Raw genomic sequence first — 15,991 nt, 5'->3', positions numbered from 1 at the left:
AATTTAATTATGATCGGTGCCCAAAAAAGAAAAGGAAATATATTTTTGAGGTTGTATTCTTTTAGACGTGGCAATACACATTTTGTTGGGCCCTCGTCATGTATCACTAATGATGATTTGATCACTCACTCTATAAAAGAAAGGGTTATAAGAGTTTTTGGTGGAATAGTGATTTCTAGGGTTTTGTACAACATACTCAAATATCAAAATGGGGAATACTCATCAAAACTAAGCAAGATGCTTGAGATGAACATGTATGGTTTTATAGGTCACCAAGCATGAAACTATGATTCCATTAAGGATATGTATGAGTACAATGGATGGTTGTACAAGAGTTTTATGTATTTCGGACAATTATATACGATTGTTAACAAAAATGTAGAAATACGTACTAGGTGTATTTGAGTTTGTATCAATCATGTCAAATGACAAATTAAAGAAAACAATATTTTGGGTTTTATGAAAAAGCATTGGTATATGGTTAGCTATCGAGATACAATTAATCGTGTATTCCAGTCTATGTAGGTGTTTTGTGATCATCGTGAAAATCTCGATATGTAAAATCCCGTTTTCCGAAGAAGGCGAGCCAAAAATTAAGGAATCAAATAAGGATTTTTAGGGCAGACCCTCAGCCACGACATGGGGCATAGATGCCCACGATGTGGCGTGATACTTATGGAACGCGTATTTTCGAGGGTCACCGCAGCGTGGCGCCTGTTCAGGCCCAAGCTCACGTATTTTTAGGGTTTTTATCCATAAACTTGTAACATCCCAAATAGGGATGAGCATATGGACCGGGGAACCGGCCGGAACCGGTACCGGAACCGGAACCCGATAGAATCGGTCGGGCCGGGACCGGAACGTTATTTTTATGGATTTTTGGAACCGGGAACCGGTAGAACCGGCAAAAACCGGAATCGTATGATGCTATTTTTCGAGGACCGGTTCCAACATTTGAAGACACGGCAAGAACCAGTAGGAACCGGGAACCGGTAGAACCGCCGGGTCGGTTCGGTTCTTGATTTTCGCCGAAGTCGGTTTCCGGTTCCGGTTCGGCCCTTTTGCTCATCCTTAATCCCAAAAATTTCAATCAATTAAATTTTTTCAAAACAACCAATTTACTAATAAAAATGTATACAAAAATATTGTTTCAAAAACATTATTTAAAAATCAGTGTCTCCCAAGTCCAATGACATAAAATTGGGATGTGTACGGTCACGCCTTCGCCTTGCCACGATTCTATGAGAAACCATAAACCAAAACTGTAAACACACAGCTTAGTGAGTTCCCTCAAAGTACTAACACACAAACAGATAACATATACAAATAACAACATACAATATGTCCACAACTAAAAGATTGGATTACCTCTAAGCCCACAGTATGAGTCTCGCTTACCTATCAGGCCTATAGCTCATATATGGCTTTGCTCCCGAGCCCACAACATAAGAATGGATTGCCCTCGGGGCCCACAACTTATGTATGACTTACTCCCTCAATCATCAGACTATAATACTAATGTTTAGCCCTCAGTACAAGTTTGGCATACCACCCGATCCTCAACTCGTATATAGAATGCTACTGAGCGCTCCGTATGAGTCTGGCTTGCCCTACTCGGCCCTCAGCTCATATCTGGAATGCTCCATGGTTTGTTGGCTACATAACAAAGCAGTACAACCTCAACCCAACACAATACCCATACATATACCGATAATCATACAAACAAAATCACAGGTAGTCCTACAGATCTACCAGACCAGCATATCGACAACTAGCATAATCATGCACATCTAATCCATACTCAGCATATCAGAGGATAATAGGATATCAAATCGATGGGCCGACCTTGGTGCCTTCGACCCATAAATACAATGAGGAAAACTCACATCGCAGTGCCGAACCACACAAACGATCTTTGGCTGCTGGCTAATAGATCCCCGAACTGTCAATATCAAAACAACACCCAGTCAACATTTGAGTTCCAATCCATAATCATAAATCCTTACTTGGGGTAAAAAGACCATTTACCCCTAACCTAGCTTAGTCCGAGACTAAGGCCCAAACTTCCAACCTGAAAGGACCAAAAGCCAGATAATCAACCAAAGCCCTAATATGGCCCAATTTCCAAATTGGGCCAAAACCCCTTACATGGGTCTTACCCTAAAGCCCAACCAATTTCCTAGTCCAAAACACTTGTACCCAGATGGACCATTAAAAATTCAAACACCCAAGCCCAAAAGAAAGCCCAAACTTGAAGCTCAAATGCAAAATCTCATATGACTAAGTACGCCCCGTGTACTCAGTGGGTACGCGAAGCATGCACCCAAGAAACTCAGTACACCCCACATATAAGGAGGTAAGCCCCTCATAGTGACCCTGCCCACAACCAACCTAGAAAATGACTTGATCCCTTAAGACGTCCAATGCTCCGATCTAGATCCAAAACATGCCTTAATCCATAAAGTTGTTTAACTTTGAGATTTTGCATGGCTCAGTGGGTCCCAAATCTAAGTTCTTACTTTCCAACTTCATTGAAAAGTCTAAACTACATGCATAAGTTGATATCAACTATCAAGATCACATTTGTATGCATTTGGGACACCTAAAATGTCCAGATCTAGTGTCCAAATCTTGGGGAAAGATCAAACTCATAAATACTAACCAAAGGGACCAAAAACCACCCCAAACAAGATCTAAACAAAGAGATGCCAAGATGAGAGCTTTTTACCTTCAATAGATGGCAAAGGATGAGAAACTTTTGGATCTATGTAACGTCCCAAAAATACCGGTTAAAAATTTCATTTTTAATTTAGGTTAATACATAGAAACATCATTACAAAACATTCATAACAATAATCCATGTCTGAAAACCAGTAATATCATAGTAATAATTCAGAGTACATCCCATAAATCCATAGTGCGGAAAACAAGAGTGTGTGTGATATGCCGCTACCGTGCCGACTCCTTTCCCCTAGCTGAAGAGGTACCTGAAACAACAACTGAAAAACGTAAGCACAAAGCTTAGTGAGTTCCCCCATCGTACCACATACCATACAAACACATAACATACATACTGCCAGGCTATTCTGGGGTGCCTGACTACCCGGTACGGCCATTCTGTGGTGCTGACTACCCGTGCGGCCATTCTGGGGTGCCGTCTACCCGTGTCAACCTATTCTGGGGTGCTGACTACCCGTCGGTCCTGACAACCGATCCTCGGGGACTATTTCGCCCCCTACTGCTACTTACACATATATCATAACATAACAAATTATCAGACATATATGGGGTGTCTGAACTACCCTTCGGTCCTAACAATCGAACTCTAATTCTATCACATATAACACATCATGCTAGCATATAACATATAGTGTAGTAGCAAACCTAGATGATATCACAAAGACATTCATCTAACGTACAACTCCTACTGGTGGGCCGACATTGTGGTCGTAGACCCACCGCTACTGGAAGGTAACTCACCTCAAAGTAGCTGCTGATCTGATCCGGAACTGACTGTCTACTGTTGTTGTTGCTGCTCCGAACGTCCTCCAGCTATAATTCCCACAAAACGATCAGTCAAACACTGCTAGATGTACTTAGGGTAAAATGACCCTTTTACCCTTTACCAAGTCAAAATCCAAGTCAAAGTCAACTTCCAGTTGACTGGACTCGCTGAGTCCGCGAGCAACTCGCCGAGTCCTTCCCTTACTAATCCGGTCCTACTCGCCAAGTCCCTCTCCCCACTCACTGAGTCACCCTTGACTCACCACTCGGGACTATGGGACCGACTCGAGTCCCGACTCGTCGAGTCTGCGAGCAACTCGCCGAGTTCCTCGAGCGGATCCCCTACTCGCTTCCAATCCACACCAGAACACCCCATACGAGGGTTTGGGGTTTTGGGACTATGTTACACGGTTAATTCCACGTGCAGGTACGAAGGGTTGAACCTTTAACGCTTAAACCCCTCTTGCTCTGTGAAAGTTCATATGACTCACCGAGTTTGAAGAACAACTCGGCGAGCTCCAGGAAATCTTCATAGGACTCGCCAAGTTGTTCATCCAACTCGCCGAGTCTAGGACCATCTTCATAAAACTCGCCGAGTTCCCCTTTGGGACTCGCCGAGTCCCTCGACCCATTTCCCGAGTAGGCCAGATCTGAGACATGCAACGCTTCAAAACCACATATCTATGGTCCTAGGGCATGTTTACCACGTAAAGTTGCAAACTTTACATGCATACATGGCCCTATGAGCTCAAACATGCAATTCCAAGCTCTTTAAGAGGTCCTACACTCAATAGGGACCTCAATCACCTCAACCACATAGACTTTATGCTACTAGGCAAAAGGTCCAAATCCGGAGTCCTTGCAGAACATTAACCATAAACACATAGAGATTTAGGTTCTTAGGGCTTAAAACCACTTTTTAGGGACAAAAAGGGGATTTAATGAACTAAAGATCAAGGTAGGAACTTTTCTACCTGAATAGAAGCCCTTCACAGAGTAGATTCCGGATCTTCTTCCCTTCTTGCACTCTTCAACCTTCTCCTTCTTCTCCCAAGCTCCAAACCACCTTCACAAAGCTAAAAAAATCACCCACAAGGACACAAAGGGGGCTAGGGTTTCGTTCTACAGATCTCTGGGAGTGCTAGGGGAAATGGAGGCTGGGTTAGATCGTTTAAATAAGGTGCAAACACCCGGGTTAGGGTTTTAGTCCAGACAGGGTCTACTCGCCGAGTCCCACGAGCCTACTCGCCGAGTAGACAGAGTAGATCCCGCTTCTACTCGGCGAGTTAGTCCTTCAACTCGCCGAGTCCAAGGTTAAAATGCAATATATATTGAGAGTTAATAACCAAGAATACATACCAGGAACCAGGTGCTACAAATCTCCCCCACTTATTTTAGACTTCGTCCCCGAAGTCTGTTGCTTGCTCCAAAAATAGCTCGGGGTAATGCTCCATCATCTCTTCCATCGACTCCCAAGTCCACTCTGATCCCTTCCAGTGCTACCATTGCACCTTCACGAGTTCCACTCGCTTGTTCCTCAAATCCTTCGACTTCCGGTCGATGATTGCTACTGGTCTCTCAACATAATTCAGGCCGCCATCGACCTGAATGTCCTCTAACGGAACCACTGTGGAGTCGTCTACCATGCACTTCCGCAGCTGAGAAACATGGAAAGTGTTGTGTATCTGACTGAGTTTGGCTGGCAAATCCAGCCTATACGCCACCTTGCCCACCCGGGCTACAACCCTGAACAGCCCAATATACCTCGGGCCCAACTTGCCCCGCTTCCTGAATCGAATGACACCCTTCCAAGGCGACACCTTCAGGAGAACCATATCCTCAACCTGGAACTCCAGGTCGGATCGGCGCTTGTCGGTGTAACTTTTCTGCCGACTCTGCGCGGTCTGAAGCCTGCTCCGAACCTGTTGAATCCTCTCAGTAGTCTTGAGCACCACTTCAGTGCTCCCCATGACCCTCTGACCAACCTCTCCCCAGCATATCGGGGTCCTGCACCTCCGTCCGTACAACATCTCGAATGGAGGGCGGTCGATACTCGCGTGATAGCTGTTGTTGTACGAGAACTCAGCCAAGGGAAGATAAGTATCCCAGCTACCACCGAAGTCTAGCACGCACGCCCACAACATATCCTCCAGAGTCTGGATGGTCCGCTCGCTCTGACCATCTGTCTGTGGGTGAAAGGTGGTGCTAAAATGCAAACGAGTGCCCAAATCGTCATGAAACCTCTTCCAAAACCTGGAAGTAAAACGCACATCCCTGTCCGAGATAACCGATATTGGCACGCCGTGTCGCGCCACAATCTACCTAATATAGATGTCGGCCAATTTCTCGGCCGATATGCTATCCTGAATCGGAATAAAAGGAGCACTCTTGGTCAATCGATCCACGATGACTCAAATCGAATCTACTCCACGCGCGGTCCTGGGAAGCTTCGTGATAAAATCCATCGTGATATCTTCCCATTTCCACAACGGGATGTCCAACGGCTGCATCTTGCCATGCGGTTTCTGATGTTCGGCCTTGACCTTCCTGCAGGTTAAGCACCGCTCAACGTACCAAGCCACATCCCGCTTCATGCAGGCCCACCAATAATCTAGACGAAGATCCCTATACATCTTCGTCGCCCCTGGATGAATAGAGAATCGGGATTTATGCGCCTCCTCCATCAAGATCTGGCACACGCCTCTGTGATACGGCACCCACACCCTACGGTGTAGTGTCAATAGTCCTCGGCTATCATAATCGAAGGAGGAAACCTGACCCACCACATGCTCGCTCTTTCGATGCTCCTCCTTGATAGCATCATGTTGAGCCTCCCGAATTTGCTCCAACAGGGGAGTCACTACGGTCATCCTCATGCAAATATCCTTGGTCGGCGCCACCTTGCGGCTAAGCGCATCGGCCACCACATTGGCCTTCCCCGGGTGGTAGAGGAACTCGTCATCAGCAACCGAACCCTGCACAATAAGAGCATTCATGGAAGGGTTAGCGGTAGATTTCTTCTTCCTCATCTCATCAAGCTTTTTCTGTAGCAAAGCTTCCTCATCTTTTTCAGCCATCTTTTTGAGGACACAATCCTTAGCATAGTGATTTTTCCCTCCACAGTAGTAACAACTTACTCCATAATCACCATCTGCTTTCGGTTCCTTCTTGGGCTCTTCAACCTTCGGTTCATTATTAACCTTTTCAGAACTATAACTCCCCTGCCAGTTTCGGTTTTTGTTGCTGGGGAATCTCTTCTTAATGAACCTCTTAGGGTTAGACACCATCATAGCATAATCCTCAGACGTGAGGTCATACTCCTCCAAGTTTAGGTCTTCATCCTCCATCACAGCTTTACTTTTTGACAGGAGGGCCAACGAACCTAGGCTTGAAACAACATTCTTTTCCTGCAGCACAATCTTCTCCTGAGACTTGAGAATACCCACTAGTTTCGCCAAAGAGTATGATTTAAACTGCTCATAGGTTTTAACTGTTGACACCACTGCTCTCCATTCTGACCTTAGACCATTTAAGAACGTAACCTTCTGCTCGATAAGCTTCCTTTCGATGTCATGTTTGATCATCCTGCTGAGAAGATGATTGAAGCGATCGAACGTCTGGGTCACAGTTTCTTCGGCTCCTTGCCTGAATTCTCCAAACTCAGATAAGAGCAAGGTTTGGATAGAATGTTCAAGATCCTCGTCTGTAGAGTACAGTTCGCGAAGTCTATCCCAAACTTCCTTTGCCGTCGTGCATGAGCTGACCAACCTGAAGGTGTCGGACTGAAGGGCGAATCTTATCAATCTTAACGCCTTGATATTACACTGGAATTTATCCTTTTCATCTTGTGCAATATCTTTGACATCCTTCAGCAGATCATTATACTCCTTTTGAGTTTTAACAATCCTTGACGTTGCAGAATGAGAAAAAGGTCCATTAATGATTGCTTCCCATATGAGGTATCCATTATCCTCAGATCCTATAACGTAGTCTTCGAAGTGATGCGCCCAGACTTCATAATCATGGGTATATAGGATTGGAATCTTCGTGGTTGAACCGATGCTGTTGGAAATATTGATGGGATTTGATTGCGACTCGTCCATTATGATCGAAAAAAAAACCTGTTCAAAGATCTGACTTGTAATAAATCAGATTAGGGCAAAACAATAAATATCAAGATACGTCAATAATGAGATGACGGCTCAATAAATATCAGTAATTGCGGAAAAACCCTAATTGAAACCTTTTCACAGAAAAGAAGTGTATCGATTACACAGCCTCCTGCTCTGATACCAATTGATGAGATTAAAACTTAATCTTGAAGATCGATTAGATCTCAAACAGGTAATTAATGATTAAATAGCAAGAACACGAAAATAAAGAACAAGTCAAGAATGAATCAAACGTGTCGAATGATTATAAAATAACCCTCAGAAGAGCTCGATTAAGAACATCAACTGTAGAGGGTTGGAGGTTTACAAGAACGATAAAAGAAATCTGTAATGCTATCGTAATCGTTATTCTCTAGATCGTTCAATCATTAACCTAATATGCATGCAAGCATATACTTATATAATAAACCTAGCAAGTTCACGATTTGGACAGGCCCAAAACCGGAGTACAAAATTAATGGACTAACAGTCGAGCCCAATGACGCAATCTTCAAACAAATCTTCAACCCAACAAAAGAGCATAAAGATTGGATAAAAAAAAGTAAGAAGGCAATCAAAACGACTGGAAAACGGCTTGCTGAGAAGGATGAGCAGTTGATACACATTATGGTAAAAAAGGATCGTTTCGAAGACAAAATGAGAATTAGGGATGACTATATAACAATGGAGAAAGAGAAGTACCCGTTGCAGTTCCCTGAGTTTAAAAATTAGTTACAAAGTTGTTGTAATATTATCATGAAACAGATTAGGTTGCCAAAGGATCGTTTGTTGTTTTTTTTTAAATAACATGTTGTAACTGTTAAAATAAATTTGCAAACTATATTTTATAATATAAAGGCTTCATTCATTGTTATAATCAACAAACTTAACTAAAATATGAAAGCATAGCAATGTCTTGTAAGAGTTAATAAAAATATTACAATACATAATAAGCTAACAACTCGTCATTACTCTTAATTTCAAGGTTGTTTTATATCAAAATCAGCGTTATAGGTTTGTGAGCAACCCGCTGAACCACCAATATTATATGCCATTTCTGCAGTAGAAATTATGTGACCTGCTCTGCTACCGGACGCCCTTCCAGTACAATTATTTCTCGTGTGTCCTAGTTGAACACATGTAGAACACTCTTTTATAATTGGACCCTCGCATTGGGATGGAATGCGGTCTGTGTTTCTTGGCCTGCCTGGCTGATGTTTATCCATTATAGGTGGCTTAACAATCATCAAATCATCGGGGATCTCCCATTCGGATGGCTTCGGCAGAGGGTTTATTGATTCCTCATATGTTTTCCTCAATGTTTCGGTAAGGTAAGCATTTAATGCAAACCTCGAGCAGTCTTGGTAATTGTTCACTGTTAAACATCTTATGACATGACCACAAGGTATCCCATCAAGTTGCCAATGTCTACATGTACATGTCATATGTTGAAAATCAACAATCACATTTTGTGCCCCCTTTTTGACCTCGCATTTCGTATTTGAGATCATGCGAACATCTCATTTGGTAAAAGTTTTCTTGTTTTCTTTTATAACTTCATCCGCCCAAGGGGTAAGTGTTGTTGTTGCTTCCGCTAAAAAAACAGCCAAAATGAAGAAGTTAAGATCAATAACATCAAAACTAATAAAACATTAATATTACAAATTTACTTAATACCTGCAAAGTTACGTCTTTGAAACCACCATTGCTGCATTGTAGCACGAAAAAAATCAATCAACATAAGTATTGACACCTTACGTGCGTGTCTAGATAATGCATTTATAGACTCCGCACTGATGGACGACATAAGATTGTATCGGTTCCCTTTAAAATGTGCCCTTGACCAGGTTTCTGGATTTATACTTTTTAAGTACTCCCATACTGGTTCTTTTGTCTTTTTCATAACATCCATGGCAGCATCAAAAGCATCAACTGTGTACGCCCTACACGCCTCCCAAAAAATTCATTTAACCGTCTTACTCTTGCCGAATATAGATACTATGTTGAAATACAAATGGACAACACATATTCCATGATGAGCGTGAGGAAAAATGTTGGCAACGGATGTTGCTATAGATGGAGACCTATCAGATATAATTGTAAGCTCCTGCATATTTCCTATGCAATCATGTAGTTTTTGAAAAAACCATGTCCAAGAATCGGTACACTCATTTTTGCATATACCATATGCAACCGGTAATATTTGGTTTTGTCCGTCCTTAGTAACTGCAAGTAGCATGGTACCTTTGAACTCGCCCTTTAGGTGAGCTCCATCTACTACTAGGGTCGGCTTACAAAAATTGACAAAATCTCGTACCTACAATACATTGTATATCTATTCAAATACACCAAAATAAATATTAAAAAATTAAATTAGGATATGATAATACTAACCGAGCAACCAAGTGCGACGTACAAAAACTCAAAGCGATCATCAACATCTGTTTTAATATGTGTGACAATACCCGGATTATGTTTGGCCAAGTTGTGACAATACGCTGGAAGTTTGGTAAAAGAATCCTCTTTCGTACCCCTTAACGACAACAATGCATATTGCTTCACACGCCATGCCTGATGGTATGAGATATTGATATTCAATTGAGCATTCATATCATTAACAATTTCTTTTCCCCGATAAACTCTACTATAGTCTTCAGCCAAAACATCAGCAACATATTCACCCAAAACATATTTGTTTGCTTGTCGATGATTAGGTTGCAACAATGTTGAAGAACATGTGTGTACATCAACAAATTTATTCACTTGGAAAAGTCCATCAGAATTTTTAATTGCTTTTGCTCTTAGTAACCAAGAACAATTTTTCGAAACACACACAACTTCATACCTTGATTTGGTGGATCTACTTGTCCTCGTCTGGAAACCTTCTCGAAGACATTTTTTACCAATACACCGCTTTAAAAGTTCTTTGTTTTTAAATGTACTCTCACATTGAATCTTTTGAAGATTCATGTCTACCATCTGTGTTGGGATATCTTCATTAATATCAACTGGTCATGCTGGTACAGAGGGCATACCGTGAAAAAGATTATCGGGAAACTTAGCTTTAACTCCATCACCCAACTCATCTCTATCGGAATTGCTTTGTAGCTCGGTTATATCTAAACATACATCACCAACATCAACATAATGCCCGTAAACATGATTTTTTTCATTTTTTTGACTTGAATTTTTTTTCTTTTTAGTTTTATCTACCACACGCCTATTCATAAGTTTAACTTCTTGTTCGGCAACATCATCACAACGACCACCCACATGATTAAGATATGTACCAACATCATCATCACCAACAGACTTGTAATTCTCGGGATCCACATAGTGAATAGGTGAATAACTAACATTAACATTTTCAACAACACTGTGAAACTGAGGTACACTAGGACTATTGAAAGTACCTATCGGATCGTTGCTCCCTTTATAACTGCATAAATTACCAACAAGCTGGTTTCCAATTTCACCACCCCCATTAACCTCCTCAACTTCATCAACCACCACAAACACTTTCACAGCCCTTCCTCCACTACATTTGGTTACGTTTATCAACATTCTAACATCCATGTCTTCAACTATAGCTATATAATAATTTAATTCAGGATGGTGGAAACGAAGACTAATTCTATATTTGTCTAACAAACCAATTTTTACCAAAGATACAAAATCACTATAACTAATATACTCAGAAAATATCAAAGCAAGTTTAGAAATACCTCCCTGTAGACATATGTATTCCAGATTAGTTCCATTAACTTGCCATCTCCCACCGGTTACAAGACAAACCAAATATTCAATCATTTTTTGAGCAAATTGTAGAGAGAGTTCCTAAACAAATAACAACCAAAATGATATTTTTTCTACAAAACTTTTTATATAGCAACATGATTTCGTAGTCAAACCAATTCATTTCATAGTCAAACTTAAAAAAAAAAATAATACAAAAAAAACCACGATTTCGCAGATAGAGTGAGAGTATTTCGCAGATGGACCTATTCCATCTGCGAAATTACCCCTATATATACAGCAAAAATATTAAAAAAAAAAAAATTAATTCCACCTGCGAAAGTACAAGCACCTAAAGCACAACTGTGCTTTAGGTGCTTGTACTTTCGCAGATGAGAAGGTCATTTCGCAGATGGGACCTTCTCATCTGCGAAATCGCTGGCTATTTTTGTAATTTCGATTTTTTTTAGCTATTTTTGTAATGCAATTAGTGTAAATGACTATTTTTGTCATTTACTCTAAATAATATAATTTATTGATAGTTTTTTGTTCTAGACAAAATTAAATAGTGTTTTTTCTTGTATGATTTTGAAACTTTGGTACAAGTAATTTTCCCTTAACCGTACTTCTCTCTCTCTCTCTCTCTCTCTCTCTCTCTCTCTCACTTCGAAACTCTCTCTATACACAGACACACAGAAAACCTTACTTGTCTGAGACACCGGAAATGGCTGACGATGACTGGCCGGAGTGGCTTCCATCGGGCTGGACGATACAAATCAGAAAGATCGATGGACGGAAGGTCAAGGTACTTGCGATTCTCACTCTTCCATCTCGACTTCCTCCAACTTAGGGTTTTTTTTTTCTCGCTTCAGTTTCTACAGAATTTGAGTTTTTTGTCTACATTTTTGGTTTAATTTTGAACATGTAGCTAAGAACATACCTGCACGCGAATTGTGTTGAGTTAATTTTGCGTTGCTCGGAGGCCCATCATTTTTTTTTCAACCTTATGTTCCTCTCTCCTTTACGATTAAGAGGTGCAGTTTGATTTCTCTAAAATTGACATCAATGTTTGCTTTATGAGAGGGTTTTTGATAATCGATACACCCCCAGAGTTAGAGTTATTTGTGCGATAATTTCATGCCTGATTGCTGTTGCAGTGTTACATTGATCCAGAAGGACACAAGTTCTATTCGAAGCCGCAAGTGGAACGGCATCTTAACGCCATCAGAAACAGCATAGTAGTGACTGTAATGATACCTTCTGTTGATATTTTTCCCTTTAACTCCTAGCATTCTTACAGAGTCCTGTTTTCTTTTAGAACAATGCCCATACAAATGAGGATCCTGAATCAACAAAAAAAAGTCTTTACATAATGCCTGGTGATACAGGAAACTGAAGGGCTTTTCGCTTCTAAGCCTAAACGTGGAAGAAGAAGAAAAATCGAAGATTCTAATTGGCTACCTGATGGATGGAATGTGGAAGTGAAGTATAGAAGTTGTGGAAAAGAATATAAGGTAAATGGATTATCTTTGAGTAGCATACATAACATAACATTGCTCTACCATTTTTTTATTCTATAATATCTCTATCCATTTCCTGATCACATTTCTTGTTTTGCTATTGTTGTAGGTTTTCATGGATCCCATCAATGGACATAAATTCTTTACAAAGCAACAGATTCTGAAATATCTTGCTAATAAGGCCAATACAAACAACAGTCCAGCTGAAGAGAAAAAAGTATGCATCAGCCACTAGTATCAACTTTCATATTCTTCTTTTTGTCATTTATAAATTCAATTCTTGAAATTATAGCATCATAATCTTCTGTTACATTATGACTTTTTATAGGGAGATAAAACCCCTATTAAACTTGAGGAGTCCCAGATTACTGAACCCATTGAAGCCAAGAAAACAAATGAAACCAGTGCGAGTTCAGCAATTACAGAAAGCACCCCTGACTATGAAGTTTGTTCCACTTTAACCCTCCAAGATTTTCATATATTACATTTATATCATCACCCATTTGACTTTGACCAAAATCTAGGTTATCTCAAGAACTCCTGCAGATGGGTTGCCTCCAGGATGGATAAAAGAAATCAGAGCGACACAACATGGATCCGAGAAGAAAAAAAATTTGGTATATTATTTTTTCTTATTTAAAAACTCATTATAACATATAAATCATAATACAATGTTTTATAATTAATTAATTCTCCATGCAGTTCTACGCAGACCCTTTGAGTGGCTACATATTTTTCTCAAAACTGGATGCTTTATGCTATTTGGATACTGGAGGAGACATAAAGAAATGTGCCATGAGACCATTGAGAAGGGATATGAGTCGAGAAATCAATGTAAGTTATGTACTTATATTCACTTGATGATAATTATCTATTTGTTTAAATATCAATCTACTTACAATTCTTTATGCAAAATAGAGTTTGAAACGAAGCAAGACATCCGACTCAAACGATCATATGACATCATCGAATTGCTATGAGGATATGGTTGAAGAATTTGAAAGTGATAAAGCAAAAAAAGCGGCTTCATTATCAAAAAATTTGGTCCCACAAGATGAAAAAATTGAAGAATTAGTTGATAATATAAAGAAGTTTAATTCTACATATGATGAACACTTGCAATTTGAGAAAGAAAAGTTTCGGTCGAGGTTACAAGAACGTGAGAAAGAACGGGATTTGAAAATATTAACCACCAACACTCAGCATTTAACGGAAGGGGCCCGTGACACGATTCTAGCGATGCAAGCGGAGATAGAGAAAAAGTATCGTGATAGCGGGATGTAATTTTTATGTATTATTAATGTTTTATTTGCATTTTTAGTTTAAATGTTTTTTGGAATATTAAATATTATTTGAATTGAGAAATAATAAAATTTGGTGAAAAGTTAGACCATGGTTGAAAGGTGGGTATTTTCTTGAAAGAAAAGAGTGAAAGGTTTGAATAAGAGGCCAAAGGGAGCTGAGGAAGAAGAACAATGGGGTAATTTGAGTACTATGATTCAAAATTTTGTAGTTTTGGATTAGAAAGATAGACTAGATTGGTCATTGGATGCTAATAATGAGTTGATAGAACAAGTTTAAATATCTTTGCTTTGGCGTGTGACATTTAATCGAATTCCCACACGGGAAAACCCGATGGAAAATGTATAGACTGGAGACTGCTCTATGCCTTTCCGAAGAGGAAGTTGAGAGCACGAATCACATCTTTATTTTTGGAACAACGACTCTTAGAAAATCAAACATTTTTTGATGACATTGTTTTGCTATATTTTTTTTGGATTTATAATAGGAGATAACTATGGGTCTCTAAAAACTTTGAGGCTTAATCCTTTAGATATATAAAAATAATTACAACTTTGAGGCTTAATCCTTTAGATATATAAAAATAATTACAACTTTGAGGCTTAATCCTTTAGATATATAAAAAAAATAATTACAAGTGTTTAAATTTTTTGAGACTTAAGCCGTTACATAGGTAAATAAATTTCGAGGCTTAAGCTATCAACCATGTTGGACCCACCTGTGTGTGTGTGTGTGTGTGTGTGAGAGAGAGAGAGAGAGAGAGAGAGAGAGAGAGAGAGAGAGAGAGAGAGAGAGAGAGAGAGAGAGAGAGAGAGTCACCATTGTGGTTTTGGCCTAAACCATTCAATACAGAGATTATAAAATTGTCAAGATCCGCTTTTTGAGTTGATTCATGTTTTAAAAATACTCTTGATTGGACTTTGTTATTACCACACTCAATTCATAACTCAAAGTCAAAGACTTATACCTTTAAACCTAACTTTTCCAAACTCTAAAGTTATTCATAATTTTGTAGATTTCCTTTCACTCGTATTTTACTTTGACAATACTCTTTCCCTTTTATAATGTAAGTCAATTGGTATGGCATTTTACATTAAATGATTTTGCATCCCAAACCAAGTACATACTATTTGATATCCTAACTAAAGTACAACATATGCATTAAAAATATAATCGCTTAAAAACCCATGTTTCAATTATATTTGTGGTTCTTGTGAAAAGTAATATGTGCAAAATAAAAAGAATTAGGATGTTTGGTGTGTGTGTAATGGTATGTAAGTTCTAAAAATTAAACATTTTAATGAAGATGTGAATTGTTAGATAATTCAGATATTTAAGACATATATTTCGAATGATTTATACATGTTTTTTGTATTTAGACATGCAATATATGTGGCCCTTACTTAATTTTCGTGAAATAACGTTTTCAAGCAATATTCTCATTTGTGTTTTTTATTCATCCATTTAAAATAAAAACGATTGATTTTATATCTTTATCATGATTTTTTATTTTTAGTTAAAACAAAGGGTATAAAAATCAAATTTTAAATTGTTGTTTTTATTTTATGATATTGATTTTTGATATATTTTGGAGTTATTTTAGTGTTTATTTTAGTTTTAAACATACGTTACTTTTTTGCCCCCTCACAACTTTATGTGTATGTATGGATAAATGTATGTATATGTATTTTAAAACAAATCAATAGTCATATACTGTTTTCTCAAAAGACCTAGAACATGCAATATGAATTGTAGATGAATTTAAAAGACATGTCTTAG

At 39.2% G+C, this 15,991-nt stretch overlaps 2 protein-coding genes across 4 annotated transcripts; one reads left to right on the top strand and one right to left on the bottom strand.

The window, feature by feature from the left end:
* Nucleotides 1–9,338: 9,338 nt before the first annotated feature.
* Nucleotides 9,339–11,661, bottom strand: LOC128126668 (uncharacterized). 2 transcript variants are annotated; one of them, XM_052764505.1, is made up of 2 exons: nt 10,050–11,661; nt 9,339–9,972 (listed from the first exon to the last, which is right to left on the bottom strand). In XM_052764505.1, the coding sequence occupies exons 1-2, from the start codon at nt 10,632–10,634 to the stop codon at nt 9,619–9,621; spliced, it is 939 nt and encodes a 312-aa protein (XP_052620465.1). In that variant the 5' UTR covers nt 10,635–11,661; the 3' UTR covers nt 9,339–9,618. The 2 variants fall into 2 exon arrangements, with proteins under 2 accessions (XP_052620465.1, XP_052620466.1); XM_052764506.1 differs by having other exon boundaries at nt 10,050–11,659.
* Nucleotides 11,662–11,989: 328 nt separating this feature from the next.
* LOC111891433 (uncharacterized) lies at nt 11,990–14,303 on the top strand. 2 transcript variants are annotated; one of them, XM_023887487.2, is made up of 8 exons: nt 11,990–12,195; nt 12,548–12,637; nt 12,779–12,904; nt 13,020–13,127; nt 13,239–13,355; nt 13,435–13,527; nt 13,613–13,744; nt 13,829–14,303. In XM_023887487.2, the coding sequence occupies exons 1-8, from the start codon at nt 12,115–12,117 to the stop codon at nt 14,192–14,194; spliced, it is 1,113 nt and encodes a 370-aa protein (XP_023743255.1). In that variant the 5' UTR covers nt 11,990–12,114; the 3' UTR covers nt 14,195–14,303. The 2 variants fall into 2 exon arrangements, with proteins under 2 accessions (XP_023743255.1, XP_023743256.1); XM_023887488.3 differs by lacking the exon at nt 12,548–12,637 and having other exon boundaries at nt 11,994–12,195.
* The last annotated feature ends 1,688 nt before the right edge of the window (nt 14,304–15,991 follow it).

This window comes from Lactuca sativa, chromosome 6 (genome assembly GCF_002870075.4).
Source record: "Lactuca sativa cultivar Salinas chromosome 6, Lsat_Salinas_v11, whole genome shotgun sequence".
NCBI classification, from domain to species: domain Eukaryota; kingdom Viridiplantae; phylum Streptophyta; class Magnoliopsida; order Asterales; family Asteraceae; genus Lactuca; species Lactuca sativa.
Note: the sequence above shows the minus strand (reverse complement) of the source record. Positions and strands in the feature narration are given on the sequence as shown.

Excerpts from the sequence above, each read along its gene's own strand:
- LOC128126668 (XM_052764505.1), bottom strand. The coding sequence starts at position 10,634 with ATGGTAGACATGAATCTTCAAAAGATTCAATGTGAGAGTACATTTAAA. Across the intron at positions 9,973-10,049 it reads ACGTCGCACTTGGTTGCTCG|GTACGAGATTTTGTCAATTT; the intron begins GTTAGTATTATC and ends AATGTATTGTAG.
- LOC111891433 (XM_023887487.2), top strand. The coding sequence starts at position 12,115 with ATGGCTGACGATGACTGGCCGGAGTGGCTTCCATCGGGCTGGACGATA. Across the intron at positions 12,196-12,547 it reads TCGATGGACGGAAGGTCAAG|TGTTACATTGATCCAGAAGG; the intron begins GTACTTGCGATT and ends TTGCTGTTGCAG. Across the intron at positions 13,745-13,828 it reads ATATGAGTCGAGAAATCAAT|AGTTTGAAACGAAGCAAGAC; the intron begins GTAAGTTATGTA and ends TATGCAAAATAG.